Raw genomic sequence first — 19,874 nt, 5'->3', positions numbered from 1 at the left:
AGAACATCTGCCAGTCTTTGCAACAGGCTGAAACTAGGCATCTAGACATAATCTAACCGCAACGTTCTCTGAAATACATACATTGCAAATTTTTTTTGTGCATCATTTCCACATAGATTTTGAAGGCAATGAGAATGTTGGCATAATTGCCAAGAAATCACACCATAGTTTTATCTTAGTATATGAGCATTCATATTGCTGCTGACCAGAAAATGACAGAAAAAGTAGGTCTATTTTCTAAGTCATTGTATATAGAGTCGAACTCTGAATAAAACCTATCTTGTGAAGCTTCACTCAAGTCCTTTTAAGGGCAAAAATACAACTGAATTGAGCATTCATTTAAATAATCCACAACTATTTTGAGATCTTATTAGGATTATTAGATAATACATGCAAGAGTGCTCTATTAAAATAATATGGAAATTACTTGAAAATCGTCATCTTAAGGAATTGTGAAAGAGAGTTTCTTTTTGATCCCAGAGCTATAGGTGCAAAGAAGAGTGCTGCTCACTTTCAGAAATTCAGCACCTGTCTCTGCAGTCAGTGCTCTGATTCAGTTGACCCTACCGTAAAACTCCTCCAGGCCTATACAACTCTTGCAATCATATCACAATTCAAACCCTATCCTATGATTTTCATAGCTCTTTGACTTTTTATACAAATGAATCTCTCTTTATATTTTTTTAATGTAAATCATTTACCTATTAGTCTTTTCAGCTTAAAATAGTAACATTTGAAAATATCATTTACATGCACATTCAATCAGGTCAGCTTTAAATATTTTTCAGAATATTAATTTGGTTTTCATACAGTATAATATTCCCATAGCCACTTAGTTTCATTTTCATCTAAATGCTATATTGCCTAAAGAGAAACATTATTAAAATGCTTTAGCTAAATCTTCTACCTCCATATGCTGCGTGAAGGGGTCTTTAGGATTACACATCACTGAAGAAAACCTATGATTGCTTCTTAAACAGTACTGGCTCTTGCTTTCTGACAGAGGGAAAGTTTGCCGAATGACAGTCAATCTTCCAGTCAATCTTCTTGCTAGTTCCCGAATATCTGCATCATTTATTTCCTTAAGTTAACAAAGAATGACAAATTAGTTAATTGTTTTTAAAAACAGTAGCATTTATAAATTCAGTCATACTTATGTTTGTGATACAGAAAGGTTTGGGCTTGAAATTAGTGCCCCCCCCCCCACACCCTGCCCAGAGTGTGTTAGAATTTCTAAACATAATTATAGCGGTCATGAATTTATGCTTGCTAATTACTTGGAACACTTTCTGAGTAAGATGAGTAGAATTGATAAGGAAGAATCAATGTATGTGGTGCTTTTGGATTTCAGAATGCTTTTGATAAATTTGCATGCAGGACGATGGTCAACGATGTCAGACCACATGGAATTCAGGGTAAGGCGTGAGTTGGAATGAGAATTAGTTATCAGGCACAACTCTAAGAGTGGGAATAAAATAGAACCTTTTTCGGGTTGGCAGGTTGCGACTAGTAGGGATCTTTATCTGGACTAAACCTATTCACAATCTATGTCAATGACTTGGGTGAGGGGACCAAATGTCAAATTTCCAAATTTGCTGATGATACAGGACCTAGCTGAATTGTGAGGAAGGGTAAGAGCATAAGAATCCTTCAAGGGGATATAGACAAGCTAAGCGAACAAGCAAGAGCACGTCAGAGGGAATATAATGTAGAAACATGTAAAGTCTCAAAGATGTACAAAACAAAAACGCTGAGTATCTTTTAATTGGTGAAAGTAGATTGTGATAGGCACCTGGGTATTCTTGTCGCACACATGTCAGTGTAAACATACAGATGAGGTGAGCAATCAGGAAGAAAGTCTGTATTTTGGCATTCTCTATCTTAGATAACTGTGCAGGATTAGCTATAGAGTTTATTCCAGAGATGGAGATACTGATGGATGTCCAGATAGTAAGGTAATCAAGGAATATGAGGATAATGCAGCAAAATGTTTTAGGAGGTGATTCTGATGAACAGTGCACTTGAAGAGCATATTTCTCATGTCCTTATTTTATGTGCAAATGTTCTAATATGTTTTTATGTCTATCATTGTAAGTGATGATGGTATCATACTAGTAGTAATAGTACTTTGCTAAACAGAGATTTCCTCAGATTCTCGAAACAATACAATAGTTTGCTTGCATTTATTCTGCACAAACAATAACAAACATAACCAATAACTCTGAAACTAAAGGTTAACATTGAACTGAAAAAAAGAATGGACCACTGCGGAGAAGCTAGTCTTCTATTTGCCAGTGATTGGAGCATAAATCAAATCCAATACTGAAGTAGTCAACCTGGTTCATAAAAGAAAATCAGGCCATTGGATTATATAGGCAGATTCATTAATCTTCAGTTGTAGACTAAATGGGCTAGCTGTGTGTTCAGAAATGTTTCAAGAGTGAAAAATCACCTTTTTAACTGCTATTTAGCACTATTATGTTGGAATCCAGGGCTGAAGGCAGATATTGTCTTACTTAATGAATATATTGCACTCAGTCACAGTTACTGTCAAGATCAACTGAAACAGGTAGCATTGAATGGAGAGATTGTAATAAGTTGTAATGACATTTTCAGATGAGAAAATTATTTTGCAGCTTTTAGGGGAACACGTTGAATACCTCTTAGATTGCTTCTGACTATGCCTGGTAGATTGATGATCAGGTGACCATCTCACACCACAAAGGATTTATTAATAATAAAACAAATCATTCTCTATTATTTAAAAGACAGAGATGCAGTATCATTTGAGAATACTGATAGGCAAGTTTAGACTATTTAGGGTAATGCATTGCACCTCCATGGTTATCTGTTCATTACTGCTGCTGAGGTGTGTCTGGATGACATGCTCATCGTAGTTACAGAACACCTCTTCTCCTTTCTGCCTCCTCTTCAAGGCATTCAATGCCATGTCCAGTATCTTTTGTCTCCTGTCTTCCATCTTGCATCATTCTTGTTTACCTGGACAAATTCAGATCCTGCTTTATGGAACTGGGCGCAGCAATAATGCATTTTGCCTTTATAAAGGATAGGCAAGCGTAAAGCAGTGCTGATGCTAGCAAGTTAAGAAGCATGCATCCCTTTAATTTTTGCAGTTAGCCTTGGCTTCAAACAAAATTTATTTTCATAACGACTGCAGCAAGACAGCATGGAATTGGCACGCTGCCTGCACTGCAATTAACTGGCAGAGGTTAGTGATACGCGCTTTAGTTCCAGAGATTATCCAATTCAACTCCCAATGTTTCACAGCTAGTTATAGCTTGCTGTGCTCTATAAAACTTCTCCAAACAAATATCTGCACTTGAGTGATTCAAAGTGCTAAATGTAGATCTATGAAATTCATGAATCAGAACCATCATTTAGTACTAACACAAGTGAGATCACAAAGTAACTGATCACTATTGTAGTCACTTATGTTTTAATATGCTGATCTCTGCATTTGTCTCTCCTATCTTCAAAGACATTATTTGAATCCTGACTCTAAAAATATGAGAATGTACCACAGTTTGTATGACAGAAGCAGTTCAAGAGTCATAGAATCACATACATGAGTAATTCTGCAGTTGCTAGAAATCCAAAGCAACACACACAAAATGCTGGGCAAACTCTGCAGGTTAGGCAGCATCAATGAAAGTGGATTAGCAGTGGACGCTTTGGGCCAATACCCTTCTTCAGGACTGGAAATGAAGGGGGAAGATGCCAAAATAAAAGCCGGGGGAGTGGGGGGGGGGGGGAAGGAGGCTAGGTAGTTGATAGGTGAAGCCAGGTGGGTAGGAAAAGTAAAGGGCTGGTGAGGAGAGTGGACAATAGGAGAAAGGGAAGGAGCGGGGGGCCCAGGGGAAGTGGTAGGCAGGTAAGAGGCCTGAGTACAAGAAGGGAGGTTGATATGGCATTGAAGAAAGGCACTTAGCACATCTGATTGTGTCTGTCCTTTGTAAAAGCCATCTAACAATTCCCACAGCCCTCCGTGTTTCCCATAGGCTACATATTATTTTCCTTCCTGAGTATAGATCCAACTTAAATTTAATATTAACATTAAATATGTAATTAACACCATGCAGCCTGTTGTTGATCAATGTGATGATCGGAAGTGAGAGGTATAATTTAAAAAGAGCATTAAGTTGTGTCCTGAGAGAAAATCAACCCAAACCCATAGTTTTGTGTAGGTCCTGGATGCCATATTTCAAAGTCTTATTTCAAGACAAGACATTTATTCAACAAGCTTCTTTATATCCTGTGTGAATGTGAAGTATACACCCGTAATACCTAAGCTGCCTCTGAGATAAATATATTTACCTACTTAAACATGAAGGAGCAAAGTTACCATCAACATACAAATTGCCTACTGGTGTGATCCTTACCTGTTGCTTCATCAGACCATTTGACATTTCTGCATCAGGCACAATCATAGGTGAACACCTGGTTTCCCGGTGTTATAGCTTTGTTTTTACGATCAGTGCTGATGTGATATTGTACAAGTTGATCAGCAAATATTTCCTGTTGAGGATGCAGGATCTTATTATCCCGTTAGAGCAAGTAAAAGTCTGTTTAAGATGGTGCTTGTGTTGGTTAAGATATCTGATTTCCCATCATGTTGTGCTAAATTATTATTCATGAGTAGTTTTTCCAACTTACCTCCTCTCTTGGCAATGCATTCCAAACATTCGTTCATAAATTATTATATTTAGACTGTCAACTAATGCTTCCTTTAACTAGGCAAATATGAACTCCAAATATAATTAATTACTATTTTGAAATATTTACAATTATCTTGTCTATTCCTATTTAGGAACATGAATACTTCAATAAGATAAGCAAACTCAAGGAATTCTGCGGATGTTGAAAGTCTTGAGCAACACACACAAAATGCTGGTAGAACTCAGCAAGTCAAGCATTTATGAAGGGCTATAAACAGCTGATATTTTGGGCTAAGACTCTTCATTTGGACTAGGTCTAGGACAAGAGGGCACAGCCTCAGAATACAGGAAAGTGTATTCAAGGACCTTAACCATTAGAACAGAGATGAGGAGGAATTTCTTTAGCCAGAAGATAGTAAATTTGTGGATTTCACTGCCATATATGGCTGTGGGAGCCAAGTTATTGGATATATTTAAAGAAGAGGTTGATTACTAAGGGTTTCAAAGGTTATGGCAGAAGGCAGGAAAATGGGGTTGAGAGGGAAAATAAATCATTGAGATGGAATGGTGGAGCTGGCTTGATAGGCCAAATGGCCCAATTCTAGTCCTATGCCCTATGACGAGTCTGGAAATGGTACGCATCTCATCCAACTTTCCAAACAACCTTCAACTATTTCATTTTGTCTACCGCCGAACATGGTTTATGGAAGACACCAAATTCCCAGGTTCAGCACACTTCTCTGAAGCATCTGGCAAGTAAATAATCCAACATCAGGCTACAGTACTGGTTATTGACTATAGTTCTCCTTCAATAAAATTCATCACTAAACTCCAGTGGTCCACATGCTCCTGTCTACATCATCTGGTTTGAGGTTGAGAGGATTGAGAGCTTCAAATTCCCAGTTCTGAAGATCACCAAAAGTCTGTCCTGGTCCAAACACATTAAGGTCACAATCTGGAAAGCTCACTACCATCTCTACTTCCTCAGGATGCTAAAGAAATTTAGCATGTCTCTGTCAACCCTTACATTTTTTATCAATGCACCATTGAAAGTATTCTGTCTGGATACACAAGAGTTCGGTATATTAACTGCTCTGCATGTGAGCTGAGGAAACTGCAGAGAGCTGTGTACAAGCTAGGCACATCACAGGAACCAGCTTTCCCTCTATAGACTCTGTCTGTACTCCTTGGCACCTCAGTAAAGCTGCCAGTTTAATCAAAGGCCCACTCATGCCGGACATTCTCTTTTCTTCCCTCTCCCAACAGGCAGAAGATACAAAAGCCTGAAAGCATGTACCACCAGGCTCAAGTTCAGCTCAATCCCAATGTCATCAGACACTTGAATGGTCCTCTTGGCCTCACATTCTAGCTTGTTATGATCTTGCATTTTATCATTTACCTGCAATGTGCTTTTGTTTGGTAGTTTATTCTTTATTCTACACTGGCACTTCATTCTGCATTGTTAAGATTTAACATTATTCTATCTCAATGCATTCTGGAATGATGTGATCTGTATAAACAGCATGCAAGGTAAACGTTTCAGACAGCACAGTAGTGCAGTGATTAGCACAATGCTTTACAGTTCCGGCAACTGGGGTTCAATTCCCGCAGATGCCTGTAAGAAGTTTGCACATTCTCCTGGTCACCATGGCGGTTTCCTCTGGGTGCTCCAGTTCCCTCCCACAGTCCAAAGATGTACCGGTTAGTTAATGGGCTATTGTAAATTTTCCCCTAGTTAGGCTAGGATTAAATTGGAGGTTACTGGGCATCATTATTCGAAGGACCAGAAGAGTCTCCTCCATGCGGCATGTCAATAAATACGTATGACAATACTAAACCAATACCACTCAGTAATGGTTGCAATAACTGGCTGAGTCTGTACTTCTTTGCTGCAGATGAAATCATTTGGGTTTGGCATTTGGATGGTAGTACACTGCCTTGCCCTGATACTCCTTGCAGCTCTGCAGTCCTTTAAATAATCCACAAATTTGTGTATCAGCATGCCATTGGGTGGTAATTAAATTAGTGAAAGTCTATTTAAAATTTTCTAAGCTTGCTCTCCCTCCCTTTCAGCACTCAAAAGGATTGCTCCACTCTTCCCTTCCCAACTGCTACTCCCGTTCTTATGGTACTTTCTCATACAAATGCTGGAGGTGTAAAACTTGCCTTTTCACCTCTTCTTTATCCACCACTGAGGGACCCAAACAGTCTTTTCAGGTGAAGCATCAAATCCTTTGATTTGCAATCCAATTGATACTTTTGTGGGCTCCTCTTCATTGGAGAAACCAAATGCATAGTGTATGCTTGTTTTGCAGCACATCTAAGTTCAGACTCTGCCCTTCCAATTGCTGTACCATCCCACTCCCATCTTCCTGCCTGCAGCTTCTGCACCATTACAACAAGGCCTGACACTAGGTTGAAGAACAAAAGAAACATAAGAAATTCTGCAGATACTGGAAATGTCATAGGGGGACAGGAGGCTGGACCCAAGTGCAGGACGCAGGCACTGAGGTACTAGGGGCAGGATGGGAACAACTAAACAATAGACAAGATGTGGTGACCGTGGTGTGCATGAGGGACATGACGTTCCAGGTGATTCTGGGGTTCTGCGAGAGTCTTAGAGTTCAGGCAGGGCAGGGTCTAGGAGTTCATTGGGCAGGCCGCATAACTCCTGGGCAGGGCCCAGACCTCCCAGGCAGGAACACGGGGGCCTGGGCAGGTCACAGGAAACCTGGGTAGGTAACAGGGTACAACCCATCAACAACGAGAGATAGGTAGGGGCAGAGACCTCTGGGTGGGCTGCATAATTCCTAGGCAGGGCCCAGACCTCCCAGGCAGGAACACAGGGGCCTGAGCAGGTCACAGGGCACCTGGGTAGGTTGCAGGGCACAACCCATCAGCAGCAAGGGATGGAAAGGGGCAGAGTCCCCCACCAGGCAACAGCAGCCCAGCCAGCCTTGCCCAATGGAGGTAAGGGATAGGAAGGGAACTAGGTCCAGGGTGACTGCCAGATTTACTCAAAGACCTCATCATTAACAAGGAAAACTCCAAACTAGTCCCAGAGCCCCCCTGTATACATCTGCCAGCTGATGGGCATCAGGTGCACTTCCTCGAGCCCCAACAAGCCACGATGATCCACAGGTGTGACTAATTGGGCTCAAGGGCGAAAGGAGGGACGGCTACAAGACTCGGAGTCCGGAGTACACTGACCGGATCAAGACCCGGAATGTTTGCACCGGATGGGACCATAACAGGAAATCCAAAACAACTTGCACACAATGCTGAAGGAACTCAGCAGGTCAGACAGCAATTATGGAAATTAATAAACAGTCGAGGTTTCAGACCAAGACCCTTCTTCACACCTCATTTTCTATCTGGGTATACTGTGGACTTGAGGATTCACAGTCAAAATTGAAGTTGAGGTTATTGTCATATGCGTAAGTGCATGCATGCAGAGGTGCAGTGAAAACTTGCCACAGCTTCACAGGCATGCAGCAATCACAAGGAAAACATTAATTAGAACAAAAAATACTAAATCTCAATACTAAGTTCAATACTGAACTTCCAATTCCTCGTTTGCTTTGTGTCAGAACTACTTATGTCTGTCATCATTCTTAGTCAGTTTTTTTCTTATTTCTGTTTTTTGTACATTCTGGCCCACTAAGCGTGTAGTCACCATTAACAACACATCACACAGACACAACCTGAAAAAAGATCTTAACTTTGCTTCACCTAATTACACCCTATCAGAGATTTGCCGTGGTTCTAAGCCTCTGCTTCTCCCACCTCATCTAAGCTAACTTGTTTCTCTTCCCTGGCTTTAATGAAGGGTAACAGACCTGTGTTTCCAGCACTTTCTTATAGATTCTCCGCTTGATAAATGCCAAAAAGACAGCCTATTGGAGATTGAAGCACGTTATCTCCAGAGTTTATGATTGAGCTTTCAATCTGATATCCAACTCTGGCTTTAGCATTTAGACTGAGTTTTCACGCAAGAGAACCTTAGAATCAGTGTGTTGTCCATGCAATCGTGGTCATGGGAAGTGTTCTCTGGTAACTTCATAATTTGCAGTTAGTTCTGTCTACTCACAAAATAACACAGCACCATGAAGAGCAATTACAATGAGTTCATAGACAGGTCCTGTCAAATTTTAATCAAAGGAGCCTGTTCATTCTTCTTCGGTCAGTTTTTTCACCAATTGTTTTTTTCCTGAATGATTCAACGGACACAGCCTGGCCTTGCTTGCCATCAGAGCAGTAAGAAATGCACACACTGTGGCAAATATTGGACTTTCTTTACTTATTTATTGAGATACAGAGCAGGGAAGGCCCTTGTGGATCTTCAAGCCATGACACCCAACAACCTCCTATTTAAGCCATGCCTAATCATGGGATAATTTACAGTGACCCATTAACTTACCAACTGGTACGTCTTTGGGATGTGGGAGGAAACCAGAACACCCGGAGGAAACCCACGCGGTCATGGGGAGAACAACAAACTCCTTACAGTCAGTGGCGGGAATCAGCATACTGTATATTTTAGAATTCTTTTCAGCAGGTAGCACAGCCTCTTACAAACATTTAGATAATGAGGCATGATAATGGCCTGAAATTGGCTGCAAAGGGTAAACTGGCAACAAATAGCACAAGTAGACAGCTGTTCTACACCATCCTCCAGTGGCAAATTAATTTCAAAATCTGCAAGAAAAATAATTAGAGCATGCCACAGAGAGCTCAGCAGTAGATCAGCAGCTCAGCTAGACAGCTGTACCAACACCATATCATTATCAAATAGTTAGGGAGTTCAAGAATACACAGCTAACTTTAATTTTATTGAACCACTTCTTCTGGACAACATTTATCTATCTCTGACAGTTAGTTGCTATAATATATAGACAGTGATGTACATTGAATAAATATTGCCACAAAGGGAAACAAAAACAGTTCTTCTGTAAAACTTAGTATGTTATCAGCTTTCGTCTGTGATCAGTGGATGTTGCAAAGTGTTTGTTTTCATCCATGGCTGATTTCAAAATATAATTTCAAAGGCAATATAACAAGTTACCACTCCAGAAGGCAATTTAACTACTTCATGCATTTCTCTATTACTATTCAATAGATCAGTTAAATAAATATAACTAATGTTGCCAGTTGTGTTAATTTCTGTTTCTAAATGTTTGCCCTGGGATGAATAATTTAATCAAAGAATGCTGATTTTGTAATTGTTTTGTAATGTCTAAAGTTAGCATGCCTCATTTAAATGTGTCATAACCTATTCTTCTATACTTCCCCTATCAGTCTCATTTCAATTTGCTGCATCTTAAGCAGTAGCAATGGCCCGAAGGCTTTATATCTAGGCACTCCATTTTGTTATTGATTTTAGAGTGGGGATGGGCAGGCCAGCGTTGGTCAGGAATTCAATATTTTAGGGAAGAGTGAAGGCTAAGAAACAATCTTAAGAAATTTGACAAAATATTTGTAAAACTAATGTCACTGGTAAGAAGGAAATGTATTGTTCTTTTCTAATTGAGCATGAAGACTTTCACACTTGTCAGTCAGGAGTCACACATAGAAGCTTTTTAGCGGTGATGCTGTGTTTTCATGACTTACATTAATGGAGGCAGAATTTTATTTATGATTCATTATTTATGTGCATTTGAACAACTCATGGGTCTAAAAGTCAGCCTCTGAATCACAACCATTATACCATCTTGTTCTCTTTCTTCTTATGCAATTCCTCAGGATCAATGATGTAGGCACAGTAGCATAGTGGTTAGCACAACGCTTTACAGTGCCAACAACCTGGGTTCAATTCCCACTGCTGACTGTAGGAGTTTGTATGTTCTCCTTGTGAACTTGTAGATTTCCTCCGGGTGCTCCAGTTTCCTCCCACAGTCCAAGGACAAGCTGGTTAGCAGGTACATTGTCCTGTGATAAGGCTAGGGTTAAGTTGAGGCTTGCTGGGCAGTGTGGCTCCAAGGGCTGGATGGGCCTATCTCAATAAATCAACAAACCTCTCATTCCCACTCTGTGGATTCTAGGATTGCAGATAGGGTGTGTAAGTGGGCCTGCTCCTTCCGCCACTTACACTTGGCTTCTGTGTGCTCCAGATGCATGGTTCTCAATACCATCCTGAATGTTCCTTCTCCACTTGGAGTGATCTTTGACTTGAGATTCTTTGAAGTCAAAGGAGATGTTGGATTTCTTTAAGGAGGCATGAACAATCTCTACCCATGACAGTCCTCAGAATAGAGTGTATCTTTCAGGGGATTGGAGTTGGGTAGAGAGTGATGTAGCCAGTGCCAGCTGAGTAGGTATAAATATTGGGAGCTGTCCAAAGAGAAATCACTGCTGCTCATCTGTGTATCTTTCCAATGGGCTTGGAAGAGTTTACAGAGACAGTGTTGGTGATATCTTTCGAATACTTTGACATGCCTGTTGTAGTTCATCCTGGTGTTAGTAGCACTATACCCACTACTTGAGGGCGATTTTATCAAACCACGCACACAGATATACCAGTGCCATGACTGTACTCTAATGTTTTAACAACTGTTTCCAGGCTAGGGGACAATGCTGCATTAGATAGGCAATGGGGTAGTTTCAGGGCAAAATGTCAGTTTATGAAAGATATGCTGATAGAATTAGAGGAAGCTAAAGTGAAAGAAGCTTTATGAAAAGCTAAACATTAACATAGAGCAATCAAGCCTAAGGCCTGTTTATGGTTGTAATTTTACACTCCATTAGCTTGGGAGGAAGGCAGTTTGCCAAACTAAACCATTCTTGCTAGAAAGGTTAGATTAACATGGAGGCTAAAGAATTTTGAAAATTATGGAGGGTTCAATCCCTGAATATGTCGGGCGGGGCGGGGGTCCTCCAATTTTCTTTCTGTTCTTGAAAACCTCTAAGTGAGAAACTTGTACACTCCTGACCACTTAACATTTTAAAGATATTAACCAATAAAGGAAGCACATAACCACTTAATCATCCAAGTAAAAAATACAAATATCTGCACTTGGGTGACTTGGGTTGACTTTGTGCTTGCTGCTCAAAACGTGTATTCTGGTTATACCTATGCAACTGTCTGGCAGACATACAAACAAACTACAAAATATGGGTAACACGAGTGAATCTGCAGATGCTGGAAATAAATAAAAACACAAAATGCTGGCAGAACTCAGCAGGCCAGACAGCATCTATGGGAGGAGGTAGTGACAATGTTTCGGGCCGAAACCCTTCATCAGGAGTGAAGTAACATGGGATGGTGGAGGGGGGATAAGAAGTGAGGGGGGGAATGAAGTAGAGAGCTGGGAAGTTATAGGCTGGAGGGAAATGGGCTAGGGGGAAGGTGGCGAATTAAGAGAAATAAAAGAGAAAGAAAGGTAGGGCTGGGGGGAGATTATAGTGAGGGGGGAAAAAGAGACAGAAAGAGAACCAGAGTAAAATTATAGAGAGGGATGGGGTGGGGGGGCAGGGGTATCAACGGAGGTCTGTGAGTTGGATGTTCATGCCGGCAGGTAGGAGGCTACCTAAGCGGGAGATAAGGTATTGCTCCATCAACCTGCGTGTGGCCTTATCTTGACGGTAGAGGAGGCCATGGACAGACATGTCGGAGTGGGAGTGGTCTGTGGAATTGAAGTGTGTGGCCACAGGGAGATCCCGCCATTGCTGGAGGACCGAGCGCCGGTGTTCGGCAAAACGGTCTCCCAGTCTGCGGTGGGTCTCCCCAATGTATAAATGGCCACATCGGGAGCACCGGATACAGTATATCACTCCAGTTGACTCACAGGTGAAGTGGTGCCTCACCTGAAAGGACTGTCTGGGGCCTGGGATGGTGGTGAGGGAAGAAGTGTGGGGGCAGGCGTAGCATTTCTTCCGTTTGCAGGGATAAGTGCCTGGAGGGAAGTCGGTGGGGAGGAATGGGGGGGGGGATGAATTGTCAATGGAGTCGCATAGGTAGCGATCCCTGCGGAAAGCTGAGAGTGGGGGGGAGGGGAAGATGTGCCTGGTGGTGGAATCCTGTAGGAGGTGGCGGAAGTTACGGAGGATTATACGTTGGATCTGTAGGCTGGTAGGGTGATAGGTGAGGACCAGGGGGACACTATCCCTGGTGGGCTGGCGGGGGGATGGGGTGAGGGCAGAGGTGTGTGAAATACGGGAGACGCGATGGAGGGCAGAGTTGATAGTGGGCGAAGGGAAGCCCCTTTCTTTAAAAAAGAAAGACATCTCCTTTCTCCTAGAATGAAAGGCCTCATCCTGAGAGCAGATACGGCAGAGGCGGAGGAATTGAGAGAAAGGGATAGAGTCTCTCTGTGGCCACACACTTCAATTCCACAGACCACTCCCACTCCGATATGTCTGTCCATGGCCTCCTCTACCATCAAGATGAGGCCACACGCAGGTCGATGGAGCAACACCTTATCTCCCGCCTAGGTAGTCTCCTACCTGCCGGCATGAACATCCAACTCACAGACCTCCATTGATACCCCTGCCCCCACTACCCCATCCCTATCTATAATTTTAGTCTGGTTCTCTTTCTCTCTCTTCTCCCCCCTCACTATAATCTCCCCCCAGCCCTACCTTTCTTTCTCTTTTATTTCCCATAATTCTCCACCTTCCCCCTAGCCCATTTCCCTTCAGCCTTTCACTTCCCAGCTCTCTACTTCATCCCTCCTTCCACTTCTTATCCCCCCTCGACCATCCCATGTTACTTCACTCCTGATGAAGGGTTTCGGCCCGAAACGTCATCACTACCTCCTCCCATAGATGCTGTCTGGCCTGCTGAGTTCTGCCAGCATTTTGTGTTTTTACAAAATATGGGCTTGCCAAAAAATGATTAGAAGTATTGAACAAGTTTCCTCTGTGATACTGCAGAATTTTACTGTGAAGTACTTTCTTCATGTAGCTGAATGCTATCTCACAAGAGTAGGCAAAGTGCGAACAACCTTACTTTGGCAGATTCTAAGATAATTTATTTCTCATTCTAAACATAAGAGATTCTGCAGATGCTGGAAATCTTGAGGAACATATACAAGGTGCTGGAGAACTCCAGAACTTGGTTTGTTCTTTTTCGTCTGCTATCATGCTTTATTCTGGCAAATTATCTCCATCTGGACAAATCCGATGCCATGCTTTATACTGGCACATTATCTCCATATGAACAAATCTGCTGCCATGCTTTATACTGGCTCATTATCTCTATCTGGGAAATAATGCTGCTGCTTCATGAACAAATTCTTTGCCACCATAGTGGAGCAGGCCTTTTGCAAAAGGATCACCAAAGCTGTGCCTTTAAAGGCAGCAGCTTATGTTCAGATTGACCACTGGTATACCACACTGGTTTGGTTCTGGTTTGCATTTATGGAAAGATCAGAACTTAGTTACTTTGATACTCAAAGGATAGCCATCGCAAGAGCACCACAAAACCCATCTTATTCTGATGTAAAATGTGAAGATGTTGGTTTAATGAATCAGCCCCTGAGAGCTCTAACCCTGCCAGGAAATGTAACATACAGTATTCCGGAATGAGATCAGAGTTCAAATCGCACTCCAACAATCATCAGGCAAAGATGCCTGATAGCGTTCTGGTGGCCTACAATGCGGGCTGCCTTTTCCTCTGGGGTGACCAAATTTAAAGTCACCTCAGGGTCACTTGCATAAAAGTGGATGCAGATTGACTTTTTGATGATATGCTAAGACTATGAATAGCAGACTATTATCATGTATTATCATGCACACTATTTTAATCCAGAAAGAGAAGAAAATAATGTTTCTAAAGACCTACCACAATCTTGCTGCTGTTAGGACGGAATCTGTGGATCCCAGCCATTTTTTTTTGCACTGTAATAAGTTAAATTGCATCATGCAGACATACTTCAGGGTTGCTTTGTTATGACCGCAGCCCCCTCCTTTGCGAGAATTGCAAGAGCACTTGGGGGGAGGGTGGGTCAGTGGACCCAGGAAATGGGAGAGGGACGTGCAGGACGCCTCGTTCCCCGGCGATGCAAAATAATGCGACATTGGCCATTGTCTCTTGGAGACACATTTATGGATTGGGGACTGGGCTACGTGCAAGCCCTCGGGAAAAGTGGGCTGGTTGAGAGAGAGATTGCATCATCCCCAACCTGATTGACATCTACTACCCTGCGAGTCAAGATAAAAGAGGGGCTGTAGAGACGGCCCCTCAGACGCACCAGAAGACACGCTAGCGATCCCATAGTAGCGGGCAGCCATTTGAAGAAAGCCACGGGCGTTCAGTTCCCTTGCCTAGGAGCCGGTGGTGGGTACCACAGAAACGATTTTCTTGAACTAACAACGGGGAACCAACTCCCCCGACTCAACGGTTGGGCCTCATCAAAAGACCCGGGCAAGTTTCTTTTCTCACAAATCCCTCTCTCTCTCCAACAAGTGAAAACCCAGTGGTCCCTAAAGGCTGAAGCCTGCAGAAACTGAGTGACTTTTATATTTCCATCAGACAATATTTTATCCCCTAGACAAATGATAGAGCGATTTCTTACTGATGATTATTACTATACCCATGCTTTAGATTGAGTATTGACGACGTATATTATCTGAATGTTTGTATTAACCTTATTTTTGTGCCCCTTTATAAATAAAGACTTTAAAAAATAGTACCATCAGACTTCAACGGACCTCTCTATCTTTGCTGGTAAGTGACCCAGTTACGGGGTACGTAACAGCTTAAAGAAAGAGACAATTCTACTTTGAAAAAATCACTGGACTTCTCCAAGTCCTTTCAATAGGAACATGATGCATTATCTCTCACCAACACCAGTCTCTCCACTTCACAACCATTTCTACAAATCTGCACATTGGTTCATGGGAAATCCAGAGAAATCACATCCCACACTAAATTCTTCCACTTGATCATCCAGACTGTGAGAATATTATACAGGAGCAAGGGAAAAGTTTCAGAGCTCACAACTTAATATATTCTCAATAATTGCAGCTTGTTCTGAAAACCAATGCCTTTCAAGATGCAGGCTATGATTTAATTTTCCCAGTAAAGAATTCACCTAAGGCAGGGGTGTCAAACTCATTTTAGGTCACGGGCCTGATTGAGCAAAATGCAGCTTCATGTGGGCTGGATCAGTCGGACGCGTGCGAACGCAGCTTTCGTTGCCTCCGTTTTTTCAGCCTGCTCTAATGTGTCTCAGTCTCTGCTATAACTACAAAGTGTTTCACTTTACAAATTCCGTTTCTTATGAAGAAGACTGCCGAGCAAGACTGCCGAATAAACACTAAAAACCCTGAAAACCTGGTACCTGAATAAACTCAGCATTAGCCATATCATACGCCATAGGCGCTTCGATTACTGGGGCCAGCTTTAATAGTAATTAGATATTATCTCGTGGGCCAAAGATAATTCCACCGCGGGCCGGATTTGGCCCGCGGGCCTTGAGTTTGACATATATGACCTAAGGTCATTGTTCTAAATAAAAACTCTGTTTCTTTCTTCCACCTGCATAGTATAGCCGGCCAATGGTATAGTGGCATCAGCAACGGACTTTGAGGTGAATGGTCTCGAGTTTGTATCCACCCGGCTCCTTGCATGTTTTCTATCCGTGCTGTGCTGAGCATTGAGCTAGCAACTTGACCTAGTAAAAAAACAGTCAAATGCTATGGTAACGGCAAAAATGCCACCCGATATGCCACAAGGTGCGAAAAGGAACAACAATAACCTGCATAGTATATCCAGCAATCCCTGTTTTCATCAACAGCTCAGTACTTCCATTTGAAGAGCATATCCAAGGCCACTGACACTGGAAGAGGTGGGGCAGGATGGACTGGTACAATAATGTCTTCCTATCCTCACATAATGCTTGAAATTGGATTTAGCTAGTGAGATAGAAGGATTAAAGGCTGTAAAATATAGTGGTTAAAGAAGTATGTGTCCTGAACTAACATTACATAAAAAACTAAAATTTGTTATAGTAGCCTGCACAGAGGTAGGATTGGGAAAATGAGGCAATTTTTTTCATAACAGGAGGGAGAAGGTAACAGTGCATGCATTTTTACACACCACGTGTTGTGAAAGAATGCAGGCACATTGTTGGAAAGCACCCAAGATGTACCACAGATAACAAAGGCACTTACTTCAAATATTATATTAACTTAACTGCTTTAGTCAATTTCAAGGCCTGGAGACTTATGTGGTGCTATGTAACCTCTACATTGTATAGGTTAAGAGTGAATCAGTTTGGCACGAGCTCTGGTGTACGTGTCTGGATGATGACCCTGAACACCCGAGGAATTCTGCACTGTATGTCATCATGAGATCATTTGTACGGGTTCTTCGAAAAGAGGTAAAGAAGCATTTTGGGCAACAAGGGAGCCCACCATGACAAATCTGTGTTTAACTTTGTTATATTCAATCAGAAGTGGACAGATTCCCAGAGAAGATGTCCTCCATGCAGCTGTATTCATAACCTTACTGAATAAACTGGCAGCTATTGTTCTGGCTATGGTAATGACCTGGCTCCTAATATTTTGGCATCCAGTGCATTGTTGGCATGTTAAGTTTTATGTGTCCATTCCCAACATTTGGTATTTAACATAATAGTTGAAAGAACAGCCGATTGAAATAAGTGTTCTCAGGTTGCTAGATAGAGGTCAGGAGAAGGGATGGCTATGTATGTATTTTAATACTTCCCTATTTAAATGTTTTGATCAAGAGGATGAAATGCAAAATGATGCCAAACAACAAATCCCTTTAATGTAGAAAAATGCCTATTGCACTTCATAAAAGTATAAGTAGATGCTGAATCAATGAGGGGCAATGAGAAGGGGTAACTATAGGTTCAACATGGTCAGTTTGAATGTCTTAAAAGTGTTCCGAGTTGGAGAATCTGAACAATAGTTGGAAATTTCATAACAAAATAATGCATTAGAATCTTTAAGGCAGAGATGGATAGATTATTGATTAGTCAGGGCATGAGGGGAGATGGGAAGTAGGCAGGAGATTGGGGCTGAGAGGTTAAATGGATCAGCCATGGTGAAACGCCACAGCAGACTCAATGGGCCAGATGGCCTAACACTGCTTCAATATCTTATGGTTTTACAGTTGAAGGACTGTTCATTAATATTAGACAGAAAGAGGTAAATTTCACATGAACCAAGTGTCAGTGAGAGAGCAGAAAAGAGAGTGTTGTGTAGCTGTTAATGGGCAAGATAACAGGCAGGGAAGCTGGTGGATGTGCAGAGAAATAATGAAGAAATCTGAACGTAAGAAATAGAATTTGGAATCTGTGACAATGGTGAAGCAAAGCCAACATAATGAATAAGTGTTGTTTGGAGAGTCAAGAGGATATAGGTACAGGTGGCCCCCACATTATGAACGTTCGATTTACGACAACTCGCTGTTACGAAAGACTTACATTTGTACCTGTTTTCGCTAACCAAAGAGGATTTTCGCTTTTACGAAAAAAAGACCCCGCTTTATACATGTGTTTACCCTGAGAAAGACTACAATGACCGTGAAGCCTTGTGCGGGCAGTTGCTTGCACATGCGTGTATGTGTGTATGCACGTACGCACGTTCATACGTGTGCGTGTACATGCCAATCTTCTTTTTCCAAATCGATTTTGGTTCGCTGCCTTCCTGAGTTTGATAAGTGAAACTACACCGTACCTACAATATTTCTACTTTATATAGGCTGTAAATTTATTATATCATTCCTGCTTTTACTATATGTTAGTGTTATTTTAGGTTTTGTGTGTTATTTGCTTTGATTTGGTAGGTTTTTTTTGGGTCTGGGAACGCTCAAAAAATTTTCCCATATACATTAATGGTAATTGCTTCCTCGCTTTACGACATTTCGGATTACAAACAGTTTCATAGGAATGCTCTACTTACGGATTGCGGGGGATCCTGTATATAATTTCTATGGGTTGAGGTCTGAAAGGATTTCTCACAGGCCACAAAAAAGCCAATGGGAGCTGTTGTACTTGCTAAAGCTAAATTGTTTTTAGAATAAGACTAGTGGAAGGGAAATCTTTCCCAACCTCACTCCAGTCCTTGATTTACCTACTGCCCTTACAATGTGAGCATAGTGATTGCTCCCTCTCAAACCTCACTCTCTTTGATTCCATCCCAAATTGTAATGCTATATTTCACCAAGTGCTGTTAAGTTATGTTGAATTCCCACTCTATCCCACTGCTTCTCCTTGCAATCCCCCACCTTTGGGCAACCCCATAACTTGATACTGCCCCTAAATCTAGACTTTACACACTCTCTCTCTCGCTCTCCCTCCCTCCCTCCTGATTTCTGTCCTTCACCTCCACTTCTCCCATCCTCACCCACCAAGTTTTTAACCCAAGCTCTGATGGAAGCTAGAAAGCAACTTGAGTTATGGTCTACACCGGCAAGAAGGCTTGATGATGTGGGTGGAGTAGCTAAGTGGATTGGGATAAGAGGGTGCACTTCAATTTCAAAGTAATTCATCAAAATTATTAGCTACTTGAGAGCAAAAACAATCATATTTCAATTGGAAATCTGTTATGTACTCTATTGACTTTGACCATATACTTATAAATGTTACTGACGTTTTCCTTAGTTGGTATCTAGCACAGTATTTTAACACTACAAATTGCAATAATATTTGTATGCAAAATAAAAATAAACTATGAATTCCATCACAAATTCAAAGCACAGCATTTCCATATATTGTATTTCTATATTGTAGAAAGTTGTATAATTGAGGTACTTAATCTGATAAAACAATTTAAAGGTGTGTTAAGGAGAAAGTAATGGCAAAATCCTGCATAAGAAACCAGGAGTGAAACCCATTTTCTGAGAGGGGATAACAGGAATGTAGAACTCTCATCCCTCAGCAGTTTTTCATGCAGGGTCATTTCTAGCTTTTAAGACTCTAAATGATTGCTTTAAAATGGTTAAGTGTATTCAGGTGTGTGAACCTCAGGAAAGTAAAATATGTTGTTGTAAATATATCGTAACCTAAATCGATAGTTGAAAGGCTCAAGGGGCTTGAAAAGTCAATTCCCGTTCTTATATTGCAAAAGATAAATTTGATCAAACATATGTATGATCTACAGCTCCAAGTAGAAATCAGATATTTTTGGCAGAAGTACAATTATATTTTGTACCACTTAATAAATTACTCAAATCTGTTCAACAATGTTCCCTTTTTTTTGGGACACCATGGTGGCATAACGGTTAGT

At 41.5% G+C, this 19,874-nt stretch overlaps 1 protein-coding gene across 2 annotated transcripts in view; it reads right to left on the bottom strand.

Moving 5' to 3' along the window:
- The window catches only part of LOC140739358 (glutamate receptor ionotropic, delta-2-like), a 506,376-nt gene that overhangs the window by 134,690 nt on the left and 351,812 nt on the right, over positions 1-19,874 (bottom strand). For both annotated transcript variants that reach the window (XM_073067583.1, XM_073067584.1), the window contains one exon: positions 908-1,081. In XM_073067583.1, coding sequence (XP_072923684.1) covers positions 908-1,081 — 174 coding nt within the window. The remainder of the gene's footprint in view (positions 1-907; positions 1,082-19,874) is intronic.

The sequence above is a fragment of the Hemitrygon akajei genome, chromosome 15, assembly GCF_048418815.1.
Source record: "Hemitrygon akajei chromosome 15, sHemAka1.3, whole genome shotgun sequence".
Taxonomy (NCBI): domain Eukaryota; kingdom Metazoa; phylum Chordata; class Chondrichthyes; order Myliobatiformes; family Dasyatidae; genus Hemitrygon; species Hemitrygon akajei.
The sequence above is the reverse complement of the archived record's forward strand: the minus strand, read 5'-3'. Positions and strand labels throughout refer to the sequence as shown.